Source organism: Hibiscus syriacus, unplaced genomic scaffold, assembly GCF_006381635.1.
Source record: "Hibiscus syriacus cultivar Baekdansim isolate YM2019G1 unplaced genomic scaffold, ASM638163v2 tig00110478_pilon, whole genome shotgun sequence".
Classification (NCBI taxonomy): Eukaryota; Viridiplantae; Streptophyta; class Magnoliopsida; order Malvales; family Malvaceae; genus Hibiscus; species Hibiscus syriacus.
The window spans coordinates 405,346-420,481 of NW_024062755.1; the positions used below are offsets into that span (position 1 = coordinate 405,346).

A 15,136-nucleotide genomic window follows, 5' to 3' on the forward strand; every position below is an offset into this window, starting at 1 on the left:
AAAAACTGGAACCTGCGATCTGATCGAATCTTGATTTATTCTTCTTCCTCAACTTGGTGACAACCCAAAACAGCTGTCTCGAATGCTTATCGAAAATATTCCAAGGCTCTTTGTTTTCGCCATAGATCTCGAGTTCGATAAGAGGCGAAGGCAAAGGATCTCCTTTGACAACTGTTGGTAAAAGAAACAAGAAATTGTTTCTTTGGTATCCTAAGGGTACTGAAGATTTTATCGACATGACGGCTAAATGTGCGATTGTTAATTCTTTTTTGAGATTATTTAATATTTAATTGAATATTATTAGAGGTAAACTACACGTTTAATATCTAAACTATCATTTTTGATCCGTTTTAGTACCTAAATTTTTTATTTTTTAAAAATTATACCTAACTTTTAGTTGTTATTTCATTTTAGTACTATACTGTTAAAAATTTAAGTGGTTTAGCACCTAAACTATCAATTTTGGTCTACTATAGTACCCAAGCTTTTATACATATACTAATTATGTTCCATTTAATAAAATCGTTAAGTCAAATAATATTATTAAGATCATAATTAGAGGATGAAATTAGAATGTTCAAAAGTTTAAAGACTATTTTAAAATGAGTATCATAGTTTGAGGATGAAACTAAGATATTTAAAAGTTTAAAGACCAATTTAAAATGAAGATAATAGTCTGGAGACATATGATGTAATTAACTGACCTATATATGAGATTCACACTCTAGTTCGAGTAACATAACTAGAACTAAACAGAATCTATAAATGTGAAATTTAGAGAAATATGGTTTTCTTATTTATCAAGTTATTCAACAATTATATAAATATCAGATGAATTTGAATTTTCAACATCACAAACTTGTACGATCACAGCCGAGGTCTAGTGACCAAGAATGTCCTTGTTCTTCCGACTCCGAAATTACCATCTACCATCGAACACCGGAAAGCGAAGCATGAAGCATTGTTGAAGGATTACTCAACAATCCAGACAGACACATACAACGGCAACTTGTTTGGACACGAACTAGACAAGTTCAGTGCCCCCAAGTGGAACTGTACCCTGCAATGTTATACCATTTCCAATAAACCGAACGGAAGGCAACAATGGATCGGAAACTGATTCGATCTCGAGAAAGTAAAAAATCATATGCACCAGAACGCTTCAAACTGAAAATGAAGACAAGAGCAATCCATCCCAGCATGGAAACCGCCCAATAATTAGTCATCCCATGGATCAAACCCCAAGCTATAGCATACCCCACAAGGATTCCAGACAATTGCCCGAGAAAACTCGCTTGCGGAATGATGATCGAAGTGAAAATCAACGACTCGAAAGGTGCAAAACTGATAGGAAGAGAAACAAATCCAAAAAGATCCAACTTCGACGAAGGTTGCTTAACCAACAGAATTGTCATCCAACCAAAAACAACACAAGAATACCCAACGGCAGTCGCTCGCCGGAAATATTCGATCTTAAAGCGTTGAATCAAGATGTGGTATTCCCAACATAAGCAAACCGGATAATACGACCAAAACAAGCGTGTACTGAAGATAATAAGCAACTCCAAGACCCAAATGGTCTAATTGTTCCACAACACCAAGACTCCATAGGGCACTCATATTGAAAACAAGATGAATAACACTTATATGTAAAACCGATGTTCTTCTGTATGTAAAACCAACTCGCACTACAAAGGCCTATTATACAACTCGTTGCCGGTTTCTCCAATATCTCATAAATCAATGGCTTCCCCATATCTGTAACAAAATTCGTCAGAAATATCCATTTTCAACTCAAATCTTGCACAAATTGGAAAACCCAGATCTAAAACACCCAATCCTTTTCAAATCCTAATCACTTAAATGCAGAAAAAGAGAGAACGAACTTGGGTTGTGTTCTTCTGTATGTAAAACTAAATTGCACTACAAATTCCTATTATACAACTCGTTGCCGGTTTCTCCAATATCTATAAATCAATGGCTTCCCTATATCTGTAAAACTCCTTTAACTTCCCTATTTTTTTTAACTTTATTCAATCAAAGGATCAAAACCCAGAATTTCAACCCAGATTTCAAGAACCCAACACAGAATTCATCAGAAAGGTCCATTTTCAACTCAAATCATGCACAAAATGAAAAACCCAGATCTAAAACACCCAATATTGTTCAAATCCTAATCACTTAAATGCAGAAAAAGAGACAATGAACAGGGGTCGTTTCAGTGTGGATCATTGAACTAGTTCAAGCAAAGAGAAGATCAAAGTAGGAGATGTGGGATCTTTCTCAACTCTGTTTGTAAATTCGATTCAGGTTTCTTGGTTGCCTTTCTAGATTATTGCTGCTGTGATTTGATTTTGTTTCTTTTACTTTACGAATATAGAGATCAGAGTACGATTCAATCTTTCGTTTCGATTAATAAATGTTCTACGACATTCGCATGGATCGTTTAAATAAAACCTGGTCGGTAGCGTCTGAGTTAATCCGGTAAATTGGTCAAATAATGCTTTTGGTATCCATTCTATGTTTAAGTTTGTATTTCAGTATTTATATTTTAATTTCATCTTAATTTAGTCCTTTATTATTTTGGTTTAATTAAATTGATTCAAATAAATAATTTATATCTAAAAACTTATTAATCCAAATACTTAACCCTATTAAAAATTAGTTAAAATAGAAATTTTATTTTGATTTAACTCAAAATAGTTTATTTTCTTATCAAATACGTAACTTTATAAATAGATAATATAAATTAGAATTATAATAGGATACAAACTTTAGATCCACATAAGATCTCGTAGTCACACTTTTTATGTAAATCAAAAGAATTAAAATAAAATGTCAACACGAATTAGTCAGGATTAATCAAGATAAAACCTTTAAAATCAGAAGAAGAAAAGTTGTTGACAATAAAGGTTTTATTACCTTGGAATCGTCATTATCTTTTAAATTATAATTGATTATTTTTTATATTAGACTTATTAAATAATTAATTTAGATTAACTATTATAAAATTCATTATAAATTATCTCAATTCAATTTATTTCAATTATAACTCTAAATTCGAATAATAAAACCTTATTTAAAAAAATTTGAAGTCTTATTTCTCTAAATCAAATATATTTTTATCCAATATATTTAATTCAACTCGGTTAAAAACTCAAGTTCAATTGCTTATAGATTTAAGTTCAATTCTAATTAGAGTTTTGTTTTTAATTTTAAATAAATGCATATTCAAATTAATCAACTAAAACTAAATAACAACTCAATTAGCTAATTCCATAATTAAAATATTTAAATTTGACTACATCAATTAAAAAATTTAACAATAATAAAATCAAATCCAAATTCAAGTTTAGAAAGAAATTATATTATTTACGAACACAAAAACCCTGAACAGAAGCATTTGGTAAATTACTTGGTTTTTATATATATATATATATATATTGTTCATATGTTCATTTGCTGAGGTAAATAAATAAATATGAACGTAAATTTCAAGTTAAATTTATTAAACGGGTGACTTTGAAAAAAAAAATATACTCAATTTGTATACGTTCACGAACAAATTAATTTATTTAAAGTTAATATTTCTTCTGTAAAACATACTTAAAGAATATTGAATATTTATTTATAATAATAAATATTTTATAATATTGATTATTTTACATCAAGAAAATAAGAAATATATTTATTTGCTAATTGTATGATTCACGAACATGTTCGTGAATACGAACTTAACGATCACAAATATATCTCCTAATCCAACAAAGGAATACGATAAAACTTGAAATGTCAAAAACAATATAATCCCCTTTATTTATTTATTTTTCGATAGTTCATATAGTTTAAGTTGTAAGATCCGCCATGCTATGGAGACAACCATTTTTTCAGCAGTCCTTATGTAATTTGTTCATCTAATTAATCCCTATAAATAGGTTTCAATGTTCTCAAAAGCAAATCAAACCAAAATCTCTACACACACAAACATATATATAGCAAGAAGAGTTAGTACCTGCTGGGACGCATTTGGTCATCAATGGCTAGGCTTAACATCAAAACATCAGTGCTGTTTAACCTCCTTCTGCTCCTGTCTTTTCTTCTGATAATCACCATGGCTGAGAGCAAGCTCCTGAACAGTAAGTAATCATAACATACGCGAATTTTTTTTAATGAATAGATTTTATGTTAAATCTTCAGCTTTTGTGTGTATGAAAGGGTTGCAAATACCAAGACCCGAATCTTGGGTTTACTAAAAGTGATTGTATGAACCAACTAGGCTAAATTCGGGGTTCGGCTTTTCGTATCTTTTGTTGCTAGTAATGATTACCTTGTGGTGATGTTTTTGTGCAGTTGGGATGGGAAGAGTGAAACTTCCGGAGGGGAAACAACCTAGGCTAGGTTGTGTAGGCATCTGGTGCCCAAGGAAGAGAAACTAATAAGCTTTGAATTCATCAGTGTGCTTTGGATTTTTCTGAGTACAAGTAATAATAATTCCACAGTGCACTACATATATATATATATATATATCAAGTAAGCAACGTTGAAGAATAAAGTATCAAATAAAATAATGTTTACCGGCACAAGATTATATTTCATATGCTTTTGGGCATGTTTTATTTAATATTTTAAGTACAATTCTCATCCCTAATAGCAAATCATGGCCCTGAGAAAGTAAATTCAACACAGAAGCAGATGATAACTAGTAATGCAATAATGTCTTTGGGAATGATATTTTTTTTATGGGAAATCTTAACTACACGCATAGCATACGGCTACATATATGTACTCCTGTAATTTTTTCTAGACTATGTGCAGTCAAGTAGCATAAAGTTGTATGGTAACAGCTCATTTCTTCCCTCAAATTTACACCTTCCAATTCCCTCACAAAAATGATCAGAGGAAAATTTCATTTTATATACACTCCCTCCCCCCTCCCCCCTCCCCCCTCCCCGGGATCTCTTTCTTTCCCTCTATTTCTCATCTTCAACATTTTTCCTTTTCCTTCCTATCAAACAATATTATAACTAAAAAACAAGAGAAATACCAGGGACAGGTAGCAGATAAGAAAAAGCTTAATCAGGTTATGATCCTTGAAGAAATCAAAAGGATTTAAGGAAACAACCTTGTTTTAGAGAGTCGCAAGCGATTTCAAGAGCCTCTCCTCTCTTTATTTCTGCATTCCAATTCGATTTCAGTAACTGAATCTCTTCGATTCCCTTCTTGAAATCCTGAATGATCCCAAAAAAAAAAGCAAGTGAATTCCTCTATTTGTGAATTCAAAAACTTTCCATCACGTACTCTAAATAATAACTCCATTTTCAACCTTAAATCAGGATCCAAACACAAAAGGAAATCCTCGATAAGCTAATCTAAGCTAAGATAAAAGAGTATGAAAAACTACAAAACGGAGAAATAATGGTTTACCTCGTAAATTTGATCGAAACCAGAAAGAACCGAATCCATTGAAAGATCGCTAATTGCCGCCATTCCCCCGACTAAGCTGCAATAAGAGCTAAAAAGATTTAAAATTTCCGCGCTTCGTCAATTAATGGCTTTATCAATGCAAAGGATGCCACATGTCATTTTGCAGTTGCTCTTATTGTTATATTTAAACTCGATAATATTAATCGCTGTTTAAATTATTAAATGCCATCAAATATGTTTCATACAAAAAAGTTAAACAGATAATTAGAAAGGTTTTCTTTAATTCAACTCTTGTATTATCAAAGAATATTACTTTAATCCTGATTCATATTAAATCTCAAGATTGATCTCAGACGATTTCTTTCCTTGTCAAAATTTTATTGGATGAATTGAATCAAATCAATTCGAGTTTAAACTTTGAAAAATAACTAATCGACCTCGAATTTTGAGTCAAACCTATTTCACCTTGAAGTCAGAAAATCAGACAACTAGTTTAATCTACAAAAGAAGTGTTAAGAATCCTTCCAAACCAAACGTGGAAGCTTTTAATGTGTACATTAAAATATGGTCATTCATCAACAGTACGTTTAAAGATAAAACTACATGAAAAGATGGTGTCATTGATTCTTTGTTTGGCTGACCGGAAAATTTTCTTCAGGATGTTTCTGCCACAAGAAATTCGCAGCTTCTATCCATCGTGGATGGACCAAAAACTTGTTCTCTTTCACCGCCCAACGGGACTTCTCCGTTCCAGCATCCTTTGAAACGACGTGCGTCACTGAAGAATCGGTTTCGGTCGAGCATGTAGCTCCCAGTTGCTCCGCCATCTTCCAGAGAAGATGATTCTCTGCCTGGAACTTTGTGGGAAAGACGCGGCTGAAAATAATTTTACAATCCTTCAGCACTTCCTCCCGAACCGTCTTCAAAACCTGCAAGTGCATAGGAGGAAAAACATGAATCGAACTCAATGGCAATCGTCTCCGGAAACAAAATATATTCATTTGATGCCTCGAGTAGTGTCTAAATGTGATGCATTATTGAATCTCAAGATCATGACAAAAGGCATACCTGCCTAACATCTCGACTAGCAAGATCGGAATCAAGTTCCTGCAAGAAGTTTAAATGAAGCTGAAAAAAACTTGAAAGGTGGTCACAACTTAAAGAAATTAATATCTATGAGAAATGCAACATACATCAAAGAAAATATGGTGGACTTGTCGGAGTACTTTAAGAACAGAAGCAAGTGCTCCATCGGGCTCGCTTTCGTCGCTCTTCAACTGAGAAAGAGACTTGCAATTGAAGCCGAATTGATGACAACTCGAAGCAAAGAAATGATATCTCTCCATCAGTATCAGATTGTCTTTATGCTTCGTCCACGCCTATAATAAGAGAATGCAACAAATACATCAATCTTCTAACGATTCAAACAATTTTTTTTCTTTTTTGTGTTCATTGAAGTTGCTCTATGCTTCTCAATCTCTTCATTCTTCCGGAAGTAACCCATGTCCCACACATATTCAGACACGGGTGTAGAAATACAACTTACAAAAAAATATAAATACATGAAAAACTTCGAAAAAATTGAGCATACCCATGTTGGACACATATTAACTCCCAGTAACCAGTCGTCAGCATATATATAAACTTATTCCCTATTTACGTTTTTTTTGTTAAAAAATGAAATAAAGAATAAAAAAAGGTAGACATAGCAAAATTCACACATCATATAGTATAATACTTATCAAAATATGCTTCCAACGTAAAACTAGATACCAATGTCAGCTCATTAAAAGTGAACTCACGTTTTCGGTATCGTCAAGGATCACGACAGCACTCTCTTGCCCTAGTACCACATCAAGACCCTTTTGGTGTTTCTGGGTGCCATCATCTCGTGAAATGACACGGCCACTGAAGTATTCCTTTTTGGGATCAAGAAGTTTAGCCATTTCCAATGCATAGGGTCGGTCACCCATTGTATAAATGTACATCTCAAACATTTCACTTGCTTCTTTGAGAAAGGTTCGAACAAAAGGCCTCAATTTGGTCATCATATGCATAAAATCCAACATGAAGAGGCTGCCTTTTGAAACATCTGTCCAAGAATCCCAGTGGGTACATAGAAAGTGATTCCATTAAAGCAGCTAGATGACATTATGTATGTATGTATGTATGTATGTATGTATGTATGTATGTATACATGTATACATATAACTACCAACCACGTAATGACATGCAAAAATTGAAACTCGTTGATTCAAGAAACACACACCATAAAAGCACACAGATTAGCCAGCATAACTTTATCGAACTGTTGAGTTCTTATAGTTAATTTTTCTTTTTAATTTCCAGAGAATGCAAGACTAATACTATCCCAATCAACTAATAAATATTCATTTTCCAACCATAAAGCCTAAGGCTTCTTGTCATCTTTCCATTGTTCGGTTTAAGTTTGATACAACTAGTTTAGGATGCTTAGTCCTCAGAGTTACAACCACTACAATTAATAGCACCCATCATATTTGATCATTTTTTTAAAAGTTAATATATATAATATATTAAAATTTGAGTTTAAGATCATTCACTGTTACATTTTGGCTACAATATATTATAGTCCAAGTGTAACTTATTTCACCAAATATGGCATTGTGCAGAAAGACTGAAGCATCCCATAAAACTTTTGCTGACTTTAATCTCAAAATAAGGGTACATAAATTTTTCATCCACATGTCATAACCACAATGTTGCAGTTTCTTCAGATGAGAATTTCACATAACCTTAGAAATTTGAATAAATTTTTTTACAACAATTAACAGTCAAAAATATCAATCAAAACATACCAAAATATTTACACCATAGGCCTAGTTGATTTAAATTTAGATTCACCAAAGGAATCTTTGAAGCAAAACTTATTTTCACATGATATCTATCACAAGAACACACTAACATGATAAAGCTAGTGGCTTGAAAAAGAAAATAGATCTTAAAAGGTAAATTACACTACCAAAACATGGACAACAGGAAGACTTAAATAACTTAAAAAAAGATACCTTGAATAGAATCAGATTGGGCCTTTAAATATTCTTCCTCAGATGTTAGGTGATTGAGTAGAGTAGAGTTTAGCAGTGTGTGATCTAAATCAAGAACTAAGTAAAGCTTCTTATGATGCAACAAATTTTTCATGTCTGTGCTGCGTAACCTAACGATTTCATCATTACCAAGCCTTAAACCCTGCAAAGAAAGTTATTCCCACATCTTAGTTCAGAGACAATCAATATAAACACAGCTAACTATTGTTATTTTCATTCTTATGATTTGAAATTAATGCTTGGAATTACAGAGCAAAACTTTTTTGTGACTAATCATAGCTGATCAGAAACACATCATCCTGTCTCAGCACATAAAGAACACAAATAATGAAATAGTGACAAATAGTAGAAACAATTCCGCAAACTGTCATTTCCATGAGTGACGGTTAAGAGAGATTATTCACCTTATGTATATAACCAAATGTTACACCGGATTCATCATCCACCCTTTGCCCGCAACGGATGCACATTTTTCCAAACGAACCAGGATGTGTACATATATCCTTATTCAAAGATACCTCTGCGTGTATAAAATGTGGAATTAGCAAAGAAAGTAAAACACTAAACAGAAATCAAAACTTACCAGCTGCATAGATACAGTTTATGTACGTAAACCTTTGTCTCGTTTTTCTTTTCTAACAGTACATTCAAAGTGATATGCGACAACACACATTTTTTTTTGATAGAAGATTAGGCCTCATTAAAAAACCCCTTCTTACCCTCACTGTTACGCAAATAACATGAAGGGCATTGGAAGGAGGAAAAGAGTGCATGTAATTTTATTAATCTGAAGAATAATACACTGCCATCCCTAACAACAACTTAATACCTTCCCACAAAACATAAGACTTAAAAACCACCTTCTGCTGAAAAACCTTAACACTAATTACATAAGACTGGAAACAAAATCCCTTCTGAACCGAAGGGAATCCACCCTCTATCATCCCACAAACAAAGCCAAAAATCAACCTATACCATCTTTAGCTAATCTATCCGCTTCCCAGTTGGCAGCCCTCAAGATAAGTCTTAACAAAACATCCTTCCCTTCCTTTAAAGAGACGATCTCCTTCACTAAGGATTGAAACATAGGGTTGCTTAATTCCGGATTATTGATCCACTTCATCGCGACACTTGAATCCGATTCTAAAATAATCCTCTGATTAAGAACCAAACCTGGATCATTAAGCAAGCTCAACCCCCTCTTTATCGCCAAAGTTCTGCCAAAATCGGAGGACCACCCCTAACATTTTCAGAAAACCAATGAATCAGCACACCACTACTGTCCCTAATCAAACCTTGTTAGGATTTTCGGAAGCTCGAAACGACAACCGGAACGATTTGCAAAGAGGGGTCGGAACGGTTTTGTGTTTAGGGAGTAAGGAGATTGAAAGATAGAGAATTGCACAGCGATTTATAGTGGTTCGACTTTCTCAATCAAAGTCTACGTCTACTACCTTAGCTCCTCACCAAGGATTTTCCAACAAATTCACTAATTTGTTCTTTCTTTTGAGGACAAAGAGATAACCTTACAACTCCCTAGTTTTTCCGGGCTAAACTAGAACATTTCCCTAGCTTTTACACGGGCTAAGCTATAACATTTCCCCTTTACAAAAGGATAAAAGATGTAAACAATAAAACCTCTCTAAGGTAGGTGTTTACAAGAATTAAGCTCACAAGAACAAAATATTTACAAGAGAAAGATGAAATAAGAATGAAAAACTCTTCTCTTGTGTTTGATTACTTGGATAGTTGTTCTCTTTCTTCTTCAAGTGTCCTTAGCTTGTATTTATAGTTTGAAATGTGTTTGAAGTCATATCTAGCCGTTGGGGATGTTTTGGAGCCGTTTGGGAATGATTTTTCTGCAAAAATAGGCTGCCCAGAATGGGGGGAATCGGTACCCCTTCATAGGGAATCGATACCCCTTCATAATATTCAAATATTATGACCGTTGGGCTGATGAACAGTGAGGGAATCGGTACCCTCTTGGGGGGAATCGGTTCCCCTTTTACATACTGGAATTTTTGAGCCTCGGGTTACTGTTCAAACAGTGATTTACTGTTCAAATAGTAATTTACTGTTCAAATAGTAAATTACTATTCATAAAAACATTTTTGTGCTCAATTTTAAATTAAAAGAACTTTGAATTATTTTTGTAAATTTTGAATAAATTCAATTAAGTCCAAATACATTTTGTAAATTCAATTCAAGTCCAAAAACCATTTTGCCTTAAATTGTTATATCGAAACATAGTTCAACAAACCTCCTATACCACCTTTAGTCCAACCCTTCACCATTGCTCCATCAACATTGATCTTTAAGAAACCATCTGGAGGAGGAACCCAGCAAGAAGGTTGGGATCTTCCTTTCTTCTGTCTATCAACCGAATCAGCAAGAGTAAGATCACCCACTAATGAGTCAAAAGGGATTTGCGTGTCAAAACTAGCAGCAAACCAAGACACAATTCTAAAGAGAGCAATAAAGAACAACATCACCACATCCAACTTTTCCTTCTTAAAAATAACCTCATTCTTGCTTTTCCATATCGTCCACAATACGGCCCTTGGAATGAATTTCCAAATACAAGAATTTGGAAGTAGATCATCCCACTGACTAATACATTCTAATATGTTATTTGGAATACTCCAAGAAACGTTCCACAAATTTGAAAATCTGGCCCACAATCCCCAAGTTACCTCACACTGCAAGAAAAGATGTGAAACTGTTTCCCCAAAACTGCCACACAACGGACATAAGGGATCTTCAATCCCGACCACTCCACGCTTCAACAATTCCTCCTTAACCGCCACTCTCTGATGAACAACTTGCCATACGAATGTTTCAACCCGGGGAGGTGCTATCCCCACCCAAATATTTCTATCCCAAAAATCCTGATTCCCCTCAATACTGACCGACTCAAGGAAACTCTTAATACAAGAATTAGTAGAGAAGCAACCCTCTCCATTCCCTAACCAAATCCAGCAATTCTTCTCCTCATGAGACAATGAGATGTTATTCAACATAGAAATCAGGTGTAACCATTGCTCAATCTCTCAGTCCACCAGATTCCTTCTCATTTGAATATCCCACACCCAGCCTGCAGCATTATTCGCCCTAAACTCCGCCACTTTACCCATTTTATTAATCGACAGAGCATACAGCCTAGGGAACAAATCTTTAAGGGGGACTTCTCCCAACCAAACATCATTCCAAAAAGTCACAGAGTGACCGTTACCAGCTTTCAACCGCAAATTATTCCTAATACATTCCCCAAACCCATCATTAGAAAAGAAGTTATTAATTACACCTCTCCAAATCCAAGAGGCACGAGCCGTCCAAGTATTCTCCAACATTTTGCAACTCGGGTCCAAGTTGTTCACACAACAAACCACCCACTTCCACCAAGAATCCTTTTCAGAGGTAAACTTTCATACCCATTTACCCAACAATGCTCTGTTCAAAATTGCTAAGTTCGGGATCCCTAGACCCCCCAACCTTCTCGGCTTACTGACCAATTCCCAATTCACCCAATGTATGTTTCTTTTATCAGTCGAACCCCCCCCATAAAAAAACAGCCATGATCGAGTTTAATTTCTGCAACACCGTAACTGGAATTCGAAATAATGAAAGGAAATAAGTAAGGAGAGAGCATAGCACAGCTTTGACCAGCACCACCCTTCCTGCTAACGCTAGAGAGTTTGCCTTCCAGCCAGTCAATTTATTATGAAATTTTTGCACGATTGGTTCCCACAATACAACAGAATTTCTCTTGGACCCCAAAGGCAAGCCTAGGTATTCCGCTGGAAAGTTACCCATTGAGCAGCCAATTTCCTTAGACCAATCGGCTAGCACATCCTCCTCAACATTGATGCCAAAAATTATGCTCTTGACTAGATTAATCTTCAATCCCACCAATAACTCATATATCAAAAGCATCCTTCTGACATTCTTCAAATCCCGAATTGAAGCTTTTGAAAAAATAATAAGGCCATCCGCAAATTGTAGATGCGATAGCTTGAAGGAACGATCTTGAACTCCTAACTCAAAACCCGAAAACAACCCCATATCCACTGCTTTAGTTAGTAACAAATGTAACAATTTCTTACATCTTTACACAAAAATGTCAATCCTTGTGCAAAAGCCTTTTTCTAGTATGTGTTCTCTATGGTAGTTTTAGGGCAAAAAGAAAGTCCAAGAAAGAGCGAGCATATGTTGATGCATGAATGCATCAACAGTATAAAAACAATTTTCATGGGGCATAACAAACAAAACCAATTGAGGTTTCAGAACTTTGAAAGCTTCAGTATGGCAACCATCTAAAACAGACACGTCCCATTTGAGCATTTACCAATTGTATTAGATAAAATCTTAAGAATAGGCTAGTTCCAACCAAATTGGTCTAAGCTATATATCATAAAAACCATTATTTTTTTTTGATAAGATTTGAAGGCCTCATTAAAAACCTCCTTCTTGATTAATGGAGGTTGTATAGAAGCTTCTTAATCATCGGAAGGAGGAAAAGAGTGCCTTATAATTTCATTATAGAAAATAAACATTACAACCTTGGAAAAACTATTCCAAAAAACCCTTAGAACAATACTAGAACCAGAAAACCAAACTAAAGAAGCCAACAACCTAAAAATCAACTTATACCAGCCTTTGCTAAAGCATCAACATCCATATTAGCTGTCCTTGCAACCCATCTAACCACCCCCCGAAAGTTCTAAGACTATCAACAATATCTCTAACAATGAAACCATATACAACTGGACATGAGTCAACATTATTGATCCAGTCTACTGCAATCCTGCAATCACTCTCAGCGATCAGCCTATCTTTAACCCTTCCTTGAAAAGAGGCAAAGAAAGAAATACCCCTTTGAATAGCTTTAAGTTCCTTCAATGTTGGAGGTCCTGATCCAGCCGGCTCCTGAAAAGAACCTAGGATTGCACCAGATTGATCCCTCATAAGACCTCCAAGACCTGATTTCTTCCAATCACTGCTAGTGGTTGCATCTACATTCAACTTGATGAAACCCATAAGGGGAGGTAACCAAGAGATTATAGAAGACTTCAAGAAATTGAAGGAGGAATAGGAATCCCCTATAGAAGGATCAGAAATTAAGGAGTCCTTAGGAATAGAAACATCCTTATTCTTTGCTAGAAACCAAGAGGCCAGCCTAACTCTTGTTAAGAAAAACAATTTAGTCTGATCAAGCTTTCCCCTTTCAAAAACAATAAAATTTGTGATATTTCAAAGAAGGTCCAGTCAATTGTGCTGAAGTTCAGGGAGTGGAAAGCACAAGTTTCAAAAAAACTAGAGGGGTAGCAAACCAAATTAAGGAACATTACCTAACTTTTCTTCAATCAAACCCTGAGAGGTTGACCCTTGAAGTTCTTCTTGGTCTTCCAACTTCTCGGTCTTGCACCTTTTGTTCCTGCAAGTTAAATTTATACACGACCTTTAGTTTAAATAGTGAATTTTATAAAGTGAGAAGGATAAATGCAGCAAGTTCAATTCAAAACTAAAATGATATATAAAATAAGATGCTACTATAGCCAATCCTCAATTTCTTCCAAGAACATAATCAAATGGCCACAAAATTCAGTACCATAATCAATACGAACAAAACTCAAAAGACTTTTACTTATTTCCTGGAATTTATCTTATCTACACATTAACTGATATATATCTACAGGGAACTGCACCAAAACCCATAACAAAAACTTATAGGAACTCAACCAAAGAAAAGTTTATGCTGTGTGTATCCTTCAAAAACATCATGGACCGAATCAGTTGCAAAAAACTATACAATTCAAACATTCATAAAGGAAAAAAACAAATAGTTGAACCGAATCAGTTGCAAAACCCATCCGCAAAATAGCAGAGAGGAGTCGAACTCTATAATTCAAATTTCAAAAATTAAAGAGAAAACAGAAATCAAATACGTGAACTAAAAACATAATCCCAAACGCGCCATAAAAAAAGATGCAGAACCAGAGATCATATACCACAAATCAAATAAAAACACAAAAATTTCACGGATAAGGAAGAAACCTATTAGCTTAGGCATTCAAGAATTACCTCATTGAGTCTCCTAGCTTATGGGCTTCGGCCTTCAGTTTGAGCTGTCGAGAACTTGAAGGCGGGACCGGAAGAGAGGAACCGAGTCAAGAATCGGGTGGACCGGAGCGGGATAGACGGCGACGGGCGAAGTAGACGGTAGACGAAGAGAAGGCCAAGATATAGCACGCGCGGAGAAGGAGCGTTTGGGGCGATGTTTGATGGTTGCGGGACGGGACTTGAGATATAAATTGTGAAAAGATAGATGGGTCGGGTTTATGTGAGTGACCCGATCCTGATTTTTTATTAAGAAAATAATATTAACCATTTAAGAATTTATCGGGAAATTACCAAAATAAAACATTTTTATTTTATATTTTTTTAGTAAATAATTTAGAAAAAATAGGTTTTTTTGCTTAAAGTTACCCTAATTAAAATTTGATAGGACGGTAGAAAGTTATATATATATATATATATATATATATATTACTTTAAAGGGGTGTTTGGTTCAAGGATTGTGAGATTCCCATGGTTGATTGACATGAAATCTCATTCCCGGTAATATT

The 15,136-nt window shown here is 34.7% G+C and overlaps 1 protein-coding gene, 1 long non-coding RNA gene and 1 pseudogene across 2 annotated transcripts; all 3 read right to left on the reverse strand.

Annotated features, from left to right (window-relative positions):
- Positions 1 to 861: 861 nt before the first annotated feature.
- LOC120128196 lies at positions 862 to 1,758 on the reverse strand (annotated as a pseudogene).
- Positions 1,759 to 3,958: 2,200 nt separating this feature from the next.
- On the reverse strand, positions 3,959 to 5,500 carry LOC120128243. Its single transcript, XR_005516618.1, has 3 exons — positions 5,425 to 5,500; positions 5,123 to 5,228; positions 3,959 to 4,129 (listed from the first exon to the last, which is right to left on the reverse strand). It is a non-coding gene; the product is annotated as an uncharacterized LOC120128243 (long non-coding RNA).
- Positions 5,501 to 5,830: 330 nt separating this feature from the next.
- On the reverse strand, positions 5,831 to 14,792 carry LOC120128203 (RNA polymerase II C-terminal domain phosphatase-like 4). The gene is made up of 8 exons (XM_039145940.1): positions 14,592 to 14,792; positions 13,859 to 13,944; positions 8,915 to 9,030; positions 8,472 to 8,652; positions 7,227 to 7,516; positions 6,618 to 6,803; positions 6,493 to 6,531; positions 5,831 to 6,353 (listed from the first exon to the last, which is right to left on the reverse strand). Exons 1-8 carry the CDS (start codon positions 14,594 to 14,596, stop codon positions 6,042 to 6,044), a joined length of 1,215 nt encoding a protein of 404 aa, XP_039001871.1. The 5' UTR covers positions 14,597 to 14,792; the 3' UTR covers positions 5,831 to 6,041.
- Between the last annotated feature and the right edge of the window lie 344 nt (positions 14,793 to 15,136).

What these genes read in the sequence shown, in the direction of transcription:
- LOC120128203 (XM_039145940.1), bottom strand. An exon ending in CCAATCTGATTCTATTCAAG is followed by an intron (nt 7,517 to 8,471) that starts GTATCTTTTTTT and finishes ATTCTTGGACAG; the next exon opens with ATGTTTCAAAAGGCAGCCTC. An exon ending in CTAGTCGAGATGTTAGGCAG is followed by an intron (nt 6,354 to 6,492) that starts GTATGCCTTTTG and finishes ATGCACTTGCAG; the next exon opens with GTTTTGAAGACGGTTCGGGA.